The sequence below is a fragment of the Empidonax traillii genome, unplaced genomic scaffold (assembly GCF_003031625.1).
Source record: "Empidonax traillii isolate 1590-97213 ecotype Southwest subspecies unplaced genomic scaffold, ASM303162v1 scaffold1075:size332216, whole genome shotgun sequence".
Taxonomy (NCBI): domain Eukaryota; kingdom Metazoa; phylum Chordata; class Aves; order Passeriformes; family Tyrannidae; genus Empidonax; species Empidonax traillii.
Genome location: NW_020956268.1, coordinates 233,404 through 249,860, shown reverse-complemented (window position 1 = coordinate 249,860; position 16,457 = coordinate 233,404). Strand labels below are relative to the sequence as shown.

Below are 16,457 nucleotides of genomic sequence, written 5' to 3'. Positions count from 1 at the left end.
AAGAGAATCATTAATATATTTACTCAATTTGCATTGCTAAAAAAGGCACAAATTTAAAAGATACAAGGGCTAAAAGAGAGCTGCCTTTAGTCTAATTTCCTCGCCATTTAATTTTGTAGAGGAAATTTGAACTTTTTATTTTGATAAAACATGACATATTCACTGACGTTAAGGGCCAAAAAAAATGAAGACAAAAACAGTCCAGGAAAACTATTAATGCAGCCAATTTTTTTTTCTCTTAAGTCCCTGCCAAGTAACTTCAAAATTATTTTGATATTATACTGGATAGTAGCGTAGCCAATAGTGGCATATAGACCAACAAAACTGTATTTCTGTAAAAATTCCAGGACTTACGCAACTTGTTTTCCACAACAGCCTAATGTTATGAAATAGAATTTCACATTCATTAGAACAGGGGGGTTTATACTGATGAAAAAACATATAACTTTTGACATGTCCTCCTATACAGGAAAGTCTGAATGATTTAACAAAAACACTTACTGTGTCAGGTGTGCTGTTTTAACATGGAAACCCATGTTATTTAACAGGCTAGTTAAACATAGAGAACAACTCAGAATCCAGTCTTACTCTGGTATCAGAAGTTATTTATTTGTCTTACAAGGTAATTCTCAATATTGCTTGAAATTTTTAGTGCACAGAGTTTGTCTCAGAAGACATCAACAATAATAGTATTTCTAATGCCTCTGTGTTAAACTCAGTGTGGGTTCCTGAAAAATCCTTTGTGATTTTTGCCCCATAGTACTAGCTTGAAGATTATGCAGAATATACCAAAACTCATGACACAAAGCCCCAAGAGATTACAGCCAATTCTGTGTCAGCCCTTAATTTGTGAATACAGACACTGTCAGTTATACCTTTCTTAGGTTCAGGAAAAGTTCAAGCTGGCCCTACTTGAACAGAAATTTACAAAGAAAGCAAGGTCTTCTCACAGCTCTGATATAAGCTACAGAATAAGGCCACTTAAACTTGGTTCATTTTTTTTTTCCATTAAAAAAAAAGGATGAAGGAAGCATTGTCAGTTAAGTTTACAAGTAACACTTTGCATAACCCAAGACACAATGCTCTTAATATTTCACTGGAAGAACAGATTGCCTCAGCTCACATTAGAAGTAACATGGGTGGTAAAGGATCACAATTGTGTACTCCGAGACAACTCTCACTAGAAAGCAGAATGCTTTCCAACAGGCTGTTTGGGATGTGAAATCTAATTCTGATGTTAGAACTGAAAGAGGAAGATATTCCATTCCACATATTTACTGCATGACCAGCCACTATGGCTGAATAGCCATATAGAGAATCAATGGTTAAGCAGCACTACCAGAATTGCAATAAAAACTGAACGAATTAGTCACAGTACTGCTGTTTAACACGCCAAGTCTCTTCCATAAAGTAAACACTTTCAAGTTAAGTACAAATTGCTCCAAGCCTGTTTTAAATATCACACACACTATTTATATAGTTACTTTTGTTCATCCCCTAAAGGTAAAAAAAATAATTTCTATTGTGCTTTTCATGGCATACCTGTGTTACACAATCATGTATTCTTCCTTTGCTGATTATTCAGTTTTCACGGGGAACTAGAAAAATTTTTGGAGCGTGTGGAATCAGAGTAACCAAATAGCTTTAATAAAAAGTGATGCTGCCATTAAAAAGGCAGAGGATAAAAAAAAAATTTAAGCTCCTTATTAATTTATCACTAACATCTACAATATTCCATTAAGTTTACATAGTCACAGCAACACTGCACTGTTAAGAAGACAGTACATTTGTCAGGATCAATTTATTGTCCACATATGTAATTTATTAGCCAGTTATCTATAAGATATTATTTACCACAGGCAAAACTAAATACTGTGCTTTTAAGAAACCTGCATAGAAATGACTTGATGTTTATTTATTTTGGACATATTTACAAAGAGAATTTCTATGTGTGTTAGCAATAAATAATCCCAATATTCAAAATGTCAGTGCTCATGCACACACTGACAAGATGGCTGCATGCTTTAAAAATATTATTTACAGTGCAGTCGCCTTCATAGCCCTCTCTCTAATAATAGCAGAAAGTGCATTTTCTTCCATATTCTTTATCCTTTCCTTTTGTTTTCATTTATTCTTGCTTCTGAGGGATACAGCCTTCCATCTCGACAACTTCTGGCCAGCCTTCATACTTGTTTGTGTCCTTGTTATTCTTTATATGCTATAAATGGAAAATATCAATTTGCTGTTAATGTGAAGTCATTTATCCTTTTGCTTTAACTCACAGCTTTAAGACATTTACTTATTTTCAGGCTATCGACAAAGAGAAAACATCACAATTAACCTCTTATCCTTTGTATCAAATATAACGATCTCTCAGTATTCACCACTTAAACCAACTTGCTCAGACAAGTGTATGCTAAAAACAGTTAAGCCACACTAGGAAAAGATTTTTAAATTTTATTATGGATGTTTATTTAGGAAGAGAGACAACAAAGGAAAGACCAACTGCATTAAAGCATGAACCACCACAAAGCAACAATCTGCAGTCAGGTAAGACGTTATTGCCTCCAAGAGTTTGCCACTGCTTCTGCACTGGTTTCCACTCCCTTGTAAAGCTGGCAAATGAAAATGCATCTTCCTTCCTCTCCTAGTTCAAAGCTGCTTTTACCAGTAATTAAAGGCAACATTGACACATACTGAATTTTAACAGCTAAAGCATGGGAACATACTCTATTTCACAAGTTTTGCTGTAAAAGCAATAGTTTTTGGGAAAAGAGCAAAGCTAACAGCTGGGAACACCAACACCCTAACTACTACTTATCTGTTGGAAGTTCATCATTGTTAGTGCATCTAAAATACAAGCATTAGGCAGTAAGTTTGGAATTGTTCAGTTTAATTTGATTCATTAAAAAGATAAATGACCTAGTTATTGGCATATTAAGATCTACCCCATGTAAGGTTTTTTCTTACGTATGTGTCACCAAAAAATCTTTTTGTTATGTTTAAAAGGAGGAGGCTACTCAAGGAAAAAATTTGAAAAATAACACTGTGTGCCACTACTGCAATAGATAGTTCTCTTGAATAAATGCATGGCATTTATAAAACATGCTACTCCTTTATTAATGCAAGCTGTTAAATTCCAGTAAGTTAAAGAATCACAGACCTGTTCAAATGGACTTTTAGTCTTAATTCCTTTTCCACCGCAGAAGACCCAGTTGTCTCTGAAGCCAAGGTTGGTAATTGATGTGCTTCCTAGTTCAGCAATCAGTTTCCGTGCTTCCTCGTTAAGCCTTGAACAAAATAGAAGTTCAGTATGTGAATAAAACATATGCCCTTAGAGCTTTCATTGCTCAGTGCACCAGTCAGCTTTAGTCTGATTAAATATAGTTTAAGTCAGTAAATATTGGGCAAGATCTATCTTTCAAAATCAGATAAGACTAGTTCTAACATCACCTGATGCAATTGAGTGCTGCTCTTTCATACTGTAACCTCAAGGAACCAGGATACAAACCTATTAGTACACCAACAAAAGCCAAGAACCCTCTCCTGTGAGAATTTATACATATATCTCAAGTCATGTTAGCAATTCTCCAAGCAACTAAAAAAGTCAACCTTTAAAGTAAATATAGTTTGCAGGCTCAAGCTGAAGTCTAGATAAAGTGAAAGCTATTTTAGATTAGAAGAATGACCTGAATATATGTAAAAAAGTTCTTGTCTGCTTGGGTCAGTTAATTCAAAATTCAAACTGCTGCCCCAAAGCACAGTTCAGTGCCTGTAGGTCCAAGTAGGATAATTTTAGTATGGAAGGGAAAACAATTCTGTAGGATAAGTTATCATGGCAACATCTCCAAATAGTAGCTCTTAATTTCTTCCTTTAAGTTACCTACAGGGTCTTCAGAAACAATCACTCATGTATTTCTGCAAAGGGTCTAATTTAATAACTACTTTACTTTTGTTTCGCACAAAAGTATACACCTAACAGCCCTCTAAATATGTACATACATCTGCTTAGTTTCAATTTGATCTTTGTTGTTCCCAAATCCCATCAGCATTACAAAACTAATAAACTGAAAGTATAGTTTCAAACTCGTCATTTTGGTAAAAGAAATCCTTATCAAAAATGATTGCATGAAAAAGAATGTATTTTTTTTCAGTATAAACCAGCATTGAAAAGTTTAAAGCAAAATTTGCTATTTAAAATCAATTACATACTTTGTTGCACCATCATCATATGTTGCCATTAACACTATTGTTCCATCCTGGATAGACTTCAGAAATTCAATAAATGGTGCCACATCTGAAAAAAAAGAGAACACAAAACTGTTTAATAACAAGCCACAACTCTATACTTAAACATCTGCAATGTCTTTCTGGGAAGATATTACTTTTAAGAATATTTTTACATGTACTTAGCATTTAAAAAAGATGCCGAGTGAGAGAAAGCTAAAATGCATCAGAGAACTCTTATTTATAGAAAGGGTTTAATACATATTGTATAAAGACATAACTAGTGAGAACTACTCTGGAGAACAAGTCTGTTTGATTAACCATACCATTTCCTCCCACCTCAGCTATTTGTGTAAGTTGCACTCTCCTCACAAAGGTAGAGGTAAAGCACTCCCTCAACTATCCTGTTAAACCTCCACAGTAAATGAAGTCTGGAGAAGGAGAAGGGGAAAAAAGCACATTTATTGCTTCTCTATGACCAATATAACTGCACCTACCTCCTCCCCACATGTCAAAGAACTTAGTATCTAATGGTTCTCCTGTTTTACCTGGAGGGAAAGAGAAAAAGAAATATTTGGTGTCACCGAATATAATCAAAATTATCTTACAGAAAACATACCCAACAGTCCTGTTACTGACTCTTTCTGAAAAAGTGCTGCAGAAGACCTATATAAACGGTAACTCTTAACTTTTATGAAAATTGTCCCTTAAACAGTAGTTTGTGAAAAGGTGCAGGAAAAAGTAAGAGGAAAAAAAGTGAGATGGTCCATAAAGTGTTGAAGGCCATGTTGGATGGGGCTTTAAGCAACTTGGTCTAGTGCAAAGTATCCCTATCCATGGCAGGGCAGTTTGAACTGGGTGATCTTTAAGATCCCTTCCAGCCCTGACCATTCTATGACTCTTTGCAAATGATTCTTTGCAAATCATTCCATGATTCCTTGCAAATTATTCCATGATTCTTCACTTCAAGTGGAATATAAAATAAAACATCCACATCCTCTAAAACAAATACAGAGTATTCAGTACATGTATTTGCCTCTTTTAAAGTTGGTTTTGCAAAAATAGACAGTAGAGCTACAGACTGCTTTTAGCGCCACATGCAAAGTAAGAAAGATTAAAATTACACTGCATGTTTCGCTATAGACTGGAAATTGATAGTAGATTTAAACATCCAGAATAGATAGAAAAAAAAGTGGACAATATAGTATATCTCATTACCTTTATTTTATTATGCTGTCTACAAAGGCAGTATTTGATGGAAGGTAGACTTTTTTAATGTATATATTCATTTAAAGTTTGGAAGACAGAGAAAGACTGGAGCTATAAAATACAAAGATAGGTATTTTGGTTTTGAACAGATTAAGACAATTTAGGAAAGCAGCATAGGTTTAGGGAAGTATTGTTCAAGTCATGCTTTAGATGATGTAAACGTAAGTACAATCCAAAAATAACGTGAATTTGTATTACAGCAAATTGATGAAGTGCTATCTCAGTGCTACAGGGAATTGCTTCCTACACCTTAAGGGCAAATCTGCCTTTGTACTGACATTCAATTCAGCTTTCAAAATAACACACAGTTAAATTCGGTTTTAATGAAAACCAAGAACCCTGAACAAAATTATACAATGTGACGTATTTAGGGACAAGAGCTATAGACCAAATACACAGATTCAAGCTAGGAAATTGTAAGCTAGACTTTCCATGTAGTAACAAAATTGTTAAAGAAGTTTCACTGAAAAAAGAGCAACAGAAGAAATTAGGTTACAGTTTTATTAGTGGTGGCAACACACAAGGGCAAAAGAAGTAGGATGCATCTTATGTCTTTTTCCAGCCTGCTGTGCATTAGGAATTTATCTGATGCCACCACAGCACTCTACTGTTGCTAATTTTTTAGCAGCTCATTTTTAGAAACAAAAATGCACTGAGTTTTTCTACTTTGTAACAAAAAGGTGTCAGTGCCAAGATCTGACATTATCTCAGTATAAATAAGCTGAATGCTCCCTTTTCTCTCCTGCTTGCCTTTTCTCATGCCTTATTTTTTCACCTTAAATTTCAGAAACAATTAGAAAATGAAGACAATTTGCTGACTTGAAATGTCACTTACCATTGACCAAGGCGACATTTATTCCTCTGCCAACATTATTTTTAACTCCACTCATTAAACTGAAATAAAATAAATATTTTTGTTTTTAATAGGAAAACTTTCTGATGTGAAATATTTGTTTTTTAAATAGGATCAAACTCTAGAAGTTACATAATTAAAAGACCACACGTTCTCCTTGAACTAATCCGTGTGCTCTTACGGCACCACTGAATTGAGAATAACACAACTATCTCCAGTTGTATTGATTCCATTTGATTGCTTGATCACCTTCGTTTCAAAGTATGTCTGTATATTAAAAATGTCACAAAAAATAGCGTTATTAATTTATTTTAAAAAATACCTTGCAGCTAAAGAGCCTGAACCAATTTGAGCAGCTTCGCACAGTCACATAATCAACATTTTAAGTTTTTTTGTTGTTGTTGTTGTAAACACATGATAAACAAAAATGTGTTAATGAGTTTAAAAGCTAACTGAATAGAGGCATTTAAACTTATTACAGCATCACATCAAGAAATAAGATTTTCATGTCATGTCTGAGCATCCACTCTAAACAGGAAAAACATATGGAAATAAAGACTGGAACATAAATGCAAGAAGGTAGTGAAGTTCTGAACACACTCCTTTCCTCATATAAAAAAGTAATAAGAACTTCCTTTCAATTTAATCAAAAATTCTCTGTAAATAAATAACAGTCCAAAAATACCTAATACTGAAGTGACTAGACACTGAAATTCCACACATCCATAAAGTTACAATGGATTCAGACAACAAAAAATCCTGCAACTATGAATACAAAAATTACTAGTTATTAAAGAAATTTAGGGCATCATTCTGTTATCAGGTTACTGTGGTACAATCATGCAACTAGCTTCTTAATAGAGGAAGTAAAACTGCATGGACAAGTTGCTGGTAAAGAAGTAAATATCACCCCTTCTAAAAATCCCATGAAATAGCAACTACAATAATATTTTGAAGATGAATCCAGTATTTTTTTTTTCTGATTTGGATTATGTCCTCCCAATATAGAACAAGGCTATAACTGAACTTCTATAAAGCAAAATTCCTGTTTCACATTAAAATATCTACATAATTAAAGATTGAGAAATTACATGCATTCTGAATTGTATCAACACCTTTAGTGTTTTCATAAACACCCTTACATTTAATGTATAGGGAAAAACCTACTCTGTAAATATAATTTACAAATTATAAAAACTTATCCCTGCTTTTTTGTATTGGAAGTATGAAGAAGAGTACAAAATAACCAGAAAAAAAACTTTGCAGGAACGAGTTCACAAAATATCTCTAATAAAACAGCTACTGAAGAGGAAATAAGTTTTTTTCAGAGTTCTGATATACTACTTTATACACGAGACAGCTTGTGCACCGTCACAAACGTAACAGGCTGCAGTGCAACAGCTTCTCACAGGAGGGCAGCCCTTCATCAGTTTTAGAATTCTTCCAGGAATCTACAATCAACAAGCTATGAAAGTTTTTGAAAGAGAAATAAAACCTCTTATGAGCAAAGCAGGAGATGATCTAAAAATCAATCAAATTTTCTGGTGGATATTTAAACAGACATGACAAGTCCTCCTCTAAAGCAAACCAGAAGGATTTTTGCCAAGGGAAACTGAACTTTAAAATCCAATAGCTATGCACTAAAGTGTACATTAGTACTAGTACTAACAGAATAGGGAACTTTTGCCAACAACTACTTTCTTTTCATCACTTTCTTCAGTAAAATATCCAGTAGAAGACTTTTTACTTTTTTTTTGGACAGGAATAACAATCTCTTCTTAGTTAACCAGTAAGCGATACATCAAAAAAAAAAAAAAAAAGTCAAAAAACTCAAACAAAATAACACTACAATCCCAAAATAAAAATATTACTTACACTCCCACAATTTTTAATCACTGAATCAGCTTAAGTCTTCACAGATATTAAGCTTCCTATATTAAGCAATCAAAATGAGATGGTAACAAGTTTTGTAACACCAACAAAAATACCTCGCCAAGAGATTAGATAAGCCTGTCCAAGGTCACGAAATAAGTCACTGGTAAGAATGGAAACCAAAACCTAGCAGCTTGTAGTTAGCATGCGCCACGGTGAGCTCGTGCTTTCTTCGCACGTGCTCCCCAAATACACCGTGATGCTCCTCTGCAAACTGACTCGTACACAAGAGAGCAAGCTTGAGCTAAGTCAGCCTCACAGTGGAATGCCAGAGTTAAAGCTAAAAAGAGTCTTCACTTTAATATCATTTGAGACTAGTCTTGCAGTTACTTTAGAGAGTAAAGTGATGGAAAATGTTAACCAATATGTTTTATTGTCTTACGGATTAAATATCCTATTTACTGTATTACGTGGAGTTCTTTTGTTCGCAGTGTTGACATTTGCTTATTCATTAGCACCAACTGCTGTACATGTTTCTCTGTGCTAACACAATGTGGGCTGATTAACAGCTAAACTGAAGTAGTTTAAATGCAAATGGAAGGCAAAGGCTTTAAGTGTGACTGATATTAGAAAAATATGACAACAGTAAAATCACGTCTTTTCTGACATATCACCTCCAATATTGAGTAGATAGATAATGTTAGTAGAAAGCTGCAAACTCTGGGTGACAATGAGGAGGAATAACCTAAGAACAAAAAACAGTCTAAAAATAAATATTATTCCCACTATAGGGATTACTGAAAGGTATGCAGGTAAATGCTCTAGATGCAGTATTATTGATAATACTATCAAAAATATTATTATGAAAAATAGAGGACTTCAAACCAAACCATGCCTCGAGCAGTTCTTTTCCTCATTTCACAATTATTTTAAGTTTATTAACTTTAGTTACTATCAGCACAGTTAAATACCGGTTGTTAAAATACTATTTTCCCTTTTTAAGTCAGCCTTTAAAGAGAAGTGGAAAATGTGTTCTGACACCGGTACTATGGAAACACAGTTTAGAAGATGACTTGAAAAAGACGACACAATAATTCCCTGAATTACTGTTAAAGGCATAAGGACAAGTTACTTAAAAGCTATGTGCATCTGATTTGAAAAAGTTTATCTAACTCTTCAGTCTGTAAACATGAAACAAAGTGCAAACTGTCTTGCATGTATTAAAATAACATACATTTCTGCATTTACTGCAGAGCATTAAGTATGCTTCAGAGATAAAGTTATAATGCGATGTAATTTTTTCATATGGTCAGACTGTTGGCAAAACAACCTAATTTAAGCTATTGATTTTATGTGCAAAGTGATCTAAGACAGTATTGGAAAGAGATACTTTGAGACAACAGATAAAAATACTTACACATTATCCTCTACACAAATTTTAGGCCCAACTACATTTGCTGCTCCACTTGACATTTTGAATGCAAAATGCTTTTCAGGACAAGCTTTGGAGATCCCACATTTGTATCTTGGAGGTTTTGTAGCTTTCAAAGGGAAATAAAACAAGATTTTAGAGACACCATAGGTAGGCTAACAGACAAATAACTTCAGTTACTTTTCTGAAGGAATTCAAGGAAAAGAGCAAAGGCAAAAGGTATCACATCTGTAGTCACATAGCAGCTTAAAATAATCTAGGTTTCTGAAGCACCTCATTATTCTAACTTCTTGTTGTCACCCTGCTGCTTGCTCTGGCACTGTCATCAAAAGCCACAAGCCAAAACTACAAAAGAGACTTTACCAGAAATTATGGAAAAATGAGGAAAAGAGGAAAATTGATTTCTGATTGCATTTAAAGTCTAATTAAGACTTCCTTAACTATCAAAATTCAACAGTCTTTCTGTTACTAGCAAAAACAAGTCACAGCAGTAATCCATGCATATGAATACTCACAGCGTGCAGCTGCATCCAGTGCTGATCTAGCTAAAATGAGAAAGGAAAATTTTACAAAATGTTACTAATAAAGTGTCATCTGCTATAAGATATCCTATAAATGTAAAATCTTTCTGTACCCCTATAAAAACAGGTTGGTTGAAATGAAGTATCAAATACACCTGGATACTATGCTCCAATAAAAAACAACTTTTAACAGTAGAAGAATGATAGTGATCAGGAAAGCCATTTAGAGCACTGCTTAATTTCTTACTCTCTGATTAAAACAAAGATCCATGGAGACACAAAACATAAATCCAAGGATTTATGAAGGTGTGGGCACTAAAGTGAAATGAATTCCCATCCTACAGCTTCACAAGGATGGGGTTCCTTCCACCTCACACTGGAAGCCTGCAACTGAGGGGTATTTCAACCCAGCCATGCGTGACTCCCTTTCTTGGATAGGCAGAGACAAGCAACCTCATCATGCACATACTTAATGACACCTCTGTCTCTTCAATGGTTATTAGATATCTCTGCTGACTAGTTCAGATGTTGGCTCACACTGTAGTAATCCAGAGTTGATGAATGTGAACTCTACCTATGTACCTTAAATTCTTTGATGTTTTTTTGGTAGTAGAAAGCACCTTTGAAGATAATGTTGGCTCAAAACAGATTCTGAATTTTAAGACACTGCAACTGCTAATCCTTCTTTGTGTAGAACCTGGGCACATCTGAAATGTTTTGATTATTGCACATTCAACTTAACATGGTAGTGGAAGCAAAAAAGCCCACCCAAAACAAATTCTGAATTTCTTCAGCAGTAGTAAGGCAAAGCACAGATTTCCAGAAACATCATTCAGGTCACCTAGTTTGCAACTCTACACTAAGAATGTAAATACCAGTAAACAAAAAAAGCAGGTAAAATTATGCATACTTGGCAAGCAAAAGCATTAAACTGATGCACTTAAAGTAAGAGAGTATATTAAGTATTTCATATAGAAAATAATTTAATACACATATTATATATTATACACATATAAAATAACAAGTATACACATTAAAAATAAACAGAATTCTTAAGTATAAGAGCCTAAGTCAAGCTTAAAGCAAAATGAATATGATATTCTTGATTATGGCTCAAGTAAATATTAATAGATGTACAGAGAAAACAAAGTCACCACTTACCAAATATGTGTCCTAAGTTAGCATCCATTTTTATTTCAAACACTTGAGATATGACATAAAACGTCAATAAAAATATTGCTACGACAACTACCAACTTTGCAGCACCTGTTAGGAAACAGAGAAAAGTTTCAAAAAATTATCTGCAAATGGTAACATTAGTTCACCAAAACTGGCAACATGAGAATTGTGTATCAGATTACATTATGGGGAACTCAGAAACAATATGATCACTTGGGGACTTACTAAATATAATTAATCTGCAAATAATGGACATTATACTGTAGAATGTAACTGCGCCAGTCCACCAGGTTACTATACCAAATACAAACTCTGCTCTTAGCTTTCTCCTGCTTCATGCTTGCCTGACACCAAAGTCCACCAACTCAGCTCAGAAGCCAGGAGAAACCAAAGACTGATCCACCTGACTGTTGTCCAAATGTGAAATTCCCACCTCTCTCATTCCACTTCCTTGTTCTTAGCCACAAGTACCCGGTTCCTCCCTGTTCACAAATACTGTGCTTCCCACCAACCTCCCCTCAAATTGAGCTACCTCTATTTTAATGTACGGCCAAAACTGAGACTGATTAGGGATCTGCTAATATATTGTAGCTTGGCTGCTACAGTCAGTCAGCTCTGAGAATTATATTAAAAAAACAGAACCACCAGTCAACCAGAAAAAAGCATCCTTACCTACTTTTCAACAAACTTAAATTAATGACCTTCAAAAGCAACTGTGGTGGTTCAAAAGAGGTATTTTAAAAAGTAAGAAAAAGCATTACCTCTCCCCTCCCCCTTTTAATATATTGAAGCCCTAGGTATCTCCAAGTTTTAAAGCCAAACTTTCTCCAGCAGCCAGTCTGTCTCCCGGGAGAAGAGTTGGAAGCACACAACCACATCAACTTGCATCTGAAATGGAAACTTGAACGTACGGGGCACTGCCATGAACCTCGCCATTTTTAGCATAATTGGAAATATATTTTTACATTCACTTATCTTATTGTAAAATACTGCCTGACAGTAGAAGTTAGGTGAGAAGGCATTTGATCAACATCTTGCCTTCCAATCTCTCTGTAGGATAGTTATGATGGTTAGAAGAAGCAACCTTAAAGCATGCTTCTATTTCTCAGATTGCCAGCCAAATAAATCCTTCAGAAAAAAACGAACTTATGTATTTCTGCACATCTCAGACTGCTGATGTGATGGGCTGTTCAGAAAACCTTAAAATAGACAGATTACTCAGCCTTCAGAAGCATGAGAGAGGCTAATCAATCCTTCCAAAAGGCTAAAAAAAGATATGGGGATAAAAACAGAAAAGAAAGATGAAGAGATACAAGAGGTTTTTGCCTGTAGTTGGTCTTTCTTTTTTTGTATGTGAGCACATACATACTATGTTGTAAGAAAACACAGATGCAAACTTAATTTAAAAATATTTTTGCTGGAACTCTAAAGCTCACTGCACTTGAAGGGAAGAGAACCACACAAGCACTGGAGAAAACATGATTTCAACATACATTAAAAAGTGGGGAAAAAGGTTTCCAAAGCAACACTGCCTAAAAAGAACAAGATGGTACCAGATTCTGGAATGTGTCATCTAGCAAGTGGCACTTGGAGAGCATGTTGTTTCAGTATATCGTATGTGAGATGAATGAGAACTCAGTCTGATGACTAACCATCCCCTCCACTCTATACCCTGAGCCTTTCAACTGAACTGCAAGCACTCCCTCCTTTCTCCAAGAAGGTTCTTTTAGCATTTGAACCAAAACTGGCCCGTTTGCTACAGATGAAACATTCTATATGAACTGCCATTATCTTCTTTGCCTGTGGTTTTTAGCAAAAAAGTAGTTAGATGGAAGGAAAATATATCTAAAAAAAAAAAGTTTGGAAAGTAATTTTCCAGTTGAAAATTACTAAGCCATCTAAAAATTGCAGCATTTTCCAGTTATCAGCTTTACTTTAGCAGGTTGCTCCCAGTCCTACGTATTGTGGGTAATGAAATAAATTCAGGAGTAGTGACAAAAACCAGGACAAATTTCAAACGTTAAGATGGTCTTGGAAAAGATAGTATCTATTTCTCCTAAAAGAGGCAAGAGTTGCTCCTTCTGCAAAATAACACTACAACCATTGATAAGAGTACAACACACTAGAAACTCAAAACTATTCCATTGCAACACAGGCTATTCCACTGCAGCAAAATGTCTAAAATAAGTTTTTCTTGTAACATTATATTGACAAAGATCTTATTTTCACAACCGCTACACCTTCTGTCAAATAAAACTAGTTTCTCAAACCCTGTACTATAGTAACTTACCATTATGAAAAGGCTTTTATAACTTTTAAACTCCCAGTAACCATTCAGGAAGTTACAGACACCTATAACAGCACATGGCACTTCTGGTTGGGGTGTGAGGTAGAGAAGAAACGGCTTAAAAACAACCATTGACCATTTCCTCATTCCTTCATCATCTTACAGGAACAGCAGCCGAAATACGTCAAGTCATGGTACCTTGACTAGTCACTGCAAATCAGTTGCTCTTTGCACTTTAACCAGCTGTTTGCTCTTTGACCATCATAAATTACAAGATTAGTTTCATTAAACAACAATAAAATGGAACAGCAATGCCTGCTATGCCAGCTAAGTGAAGTGAACCCTGACAAAGATTGATGAGGATATCAAACTGAGTGAGGAAGTGGGCACTTCAAGAGGGAGAGACACCTTGAGGGAGGACCTGGATAAAGCCGGGAGTGGGTTAACAAGAACCAACAAGGACAAGTGCAAGGTCTTCCACCTCAGAAAATATAATCCAGGACTGAAGAAGAAGCTGGGATCTACCCAGCTGGAAAGCAGTTCTGTGGAAAGGGAGCTGGGAATCCTGGTGGACAACAAGCTCAGTATGAGCAAACTGTGTGCTGCTGCTGCAGAAAAGAAGTCAACTGGATGCTGGGTTGGGTTAACAAGGGCATCACCAGCAAAGAGAGAGAAAGAAGTCATTATCCTGCTCTACTCAGCACTTGACAGGCCACACCTGTAATACTGTCTTCAGTTTTGGTCCTCATTCTTAAAAATAAAAAAAAAAGATATGGACAATCTGGAGAGAGTCCAGTACAGAGACGATCAAAGGACTGGGAAGCCTGTCAGATGAGGCAAGTCTGAGACTGCTGGGTTTGTTCAGCCTTGAGAAAAGAAGACTTAGGGGAGACCTTAGTATCATGTTTGAGTATTTCAAGGGTTGCTATAAAGAAGACGGAGACTCCCTTTTCACCAGGAATCACATGGAAAACATGAGGGGTAATGGGTACAAGTTACTCTGGGGGAGATTCCAATTGGACATAGAAGAAAAATTTTTCACAATGCGAACAAACAGCCATTGGAATAATCTCCCCATGGAAGTGGTAGATTCCCCAATGTTAGACATTTTTAAGATTTGGTTGGAAAGGGCGCTGGGCCATTGCAGAAAGATGGGTGCAGGTCAAATTACAGAAAGTTATATTCACTATCAAATAGATACATACATATAGTTTCCATACAATGGTATGGAGCAGCAGCTGTATTTTACCCTATAGTTTCCATACAAAAACAGTGGAAACACCATGGCCAGGCTGTTGAAATCCCTGCAGAGAGCGAACCTCAGTGGCAATTTGCATCTGATAAACCGCAAAGCACCTGTCAACCAAGGGAGATAGGAGATGTCCTGCTGCTGAACCAACAACTGTGGTGAAATCTCTCTCCTCAGATCAACTTTATTCATTAAAGCTTAACAGTAATATTAACACACACATCCATCCTAAAGTTGCCCACCTCCAAGATATGACCACCCCCCAATGGTTTTTTATTTTTTATGATAATCCCCTACTGGTGCTCTGTATTTTATTGACTGTCTCTTTAAGAGCAAAGCGAGAGAATTCTACACCATTCAGTAACGAAAGCATGTATGACCTAAGTCACTCAAGCTCCACCTAAACAAAAATGAAGTTCAGTTAAGGGTGTCCATAACAGGACACTGACAGACTGGGCAGGCACAATGATCTTGGCTTTCCTGGGGTGCTGACAGACTAATCAAACACTAAGTGTTTGAGAAAATCCCTCCTTTTCACAGGACAGCCATCTTGTCTAGACTGTGCTTTTGCCAAGAAAGGTCAGATCAGACGATCCTTGAGGTGTCTACCAACATGGTATTCTATGATTCTATAACTTTAGCATCTTATTGTCATAACTTGTTCATATTGTCCAAAGCAGTTGTTACACGAGTGACCAAAGTCTGATTTTTACTGAGTGTGTTTATGTGCTTACCTGCTATTCTCATGTTTAGTCTTCAGCCAGCTAACGACACTACTGCATTAAAAATAGCCACCTACAGGAAAAAAACCAACACCACATCATTGTAATTACAGACAAATAAGCATTTTTGTGATGAGTTAACAGAGAAAAGCCCATAGATTTTCTAGTCAATAAAATTAATGATAATTGTTCTGAATCCCTATTTCTTAACGCTCACAGTAAAGGGAAGATTTAAGATGGATTTCTGATGTCTTGCTTTCACTAGTTACTCCAAGAAACAAGCGTTATGAAAAAAACATTAATGTCATCAAACCCAGTACAAATTCAGTTTAACTTTCAGTCCTTCAATTTGTGACATAAGTACTTACCAGTGCTCTATCTAAGCAGTATTTAATTTCTAAAAGCTATGTAATAAAAGTCAACAATTCCATCTGCACTGCTTCAAAGTCCTACCGACTTCTGGATGCAAGTTGTTATTTGGCAACATAACATAGCAAACTATGCTTTAGAGAGAAAAGATTTAAGCATTTTGGCCTTTAAGACATTGCATAAACTGTACTCAGTAGAACCAAAAGAAAGTAATTTCAGTACTTTAATCTATGCTTTACAGAAATGTAACAACACATCTGTCACTCAAAGCTACATCCAGAAGACTAGCGTGACGGTCAATGATGACAGAAGCACCAAACTTAAAACTCAAACTATTTTAGAATAAACAGAAAATCACTGTCTATGAGCAAACACCATGTAAGTAAGTATCCAAAAGCTTTTTCTTGAGAAGAGCTTGCCACCACACTGAGTCAAAATGGGCCACAAACTCCACAAGCTCTGCTCAAAGACTACGAC

At 35.7% G+C, this 16,457-nt stretch overlaps 1 protein-coding gene across 1 annotated transcript; it reads right to left on the bottom strand.

Moving 5' to 3' along the window:
- Positions 1-577: 577 nt before the first annotated feature.
- Positions 578-15,684, bottom strand: FAM3C (family with sequence similarity 3 member C). Its single transcript, XM_027904682.1, has 9 exons — positions 15,624-15,684; positions 11,336-11,440; positions 10,169-10,198; positions 9,639-9,762; positions 6,332-6,390; positions 4,725-4,775; positions 4,213-4,297; positions 3,164-3,290; positions 578-2,218 (listed from the first exon to the last, which is right to left on the bottom strand). Exons 1-9 carry the CDS (start codon positions 15,634-15,636, stop codon positions 2,129-2,131), a joined length of 684 nt encoding a protein of 227 aa, XP_027760483.1. The 5' UTR covers positions 15,637-15,684; the 3' UTR covers positions 578-2,128.
- Between the last annotated feature and the right edge of the window lie 773 nt (positions 15,685-16,457).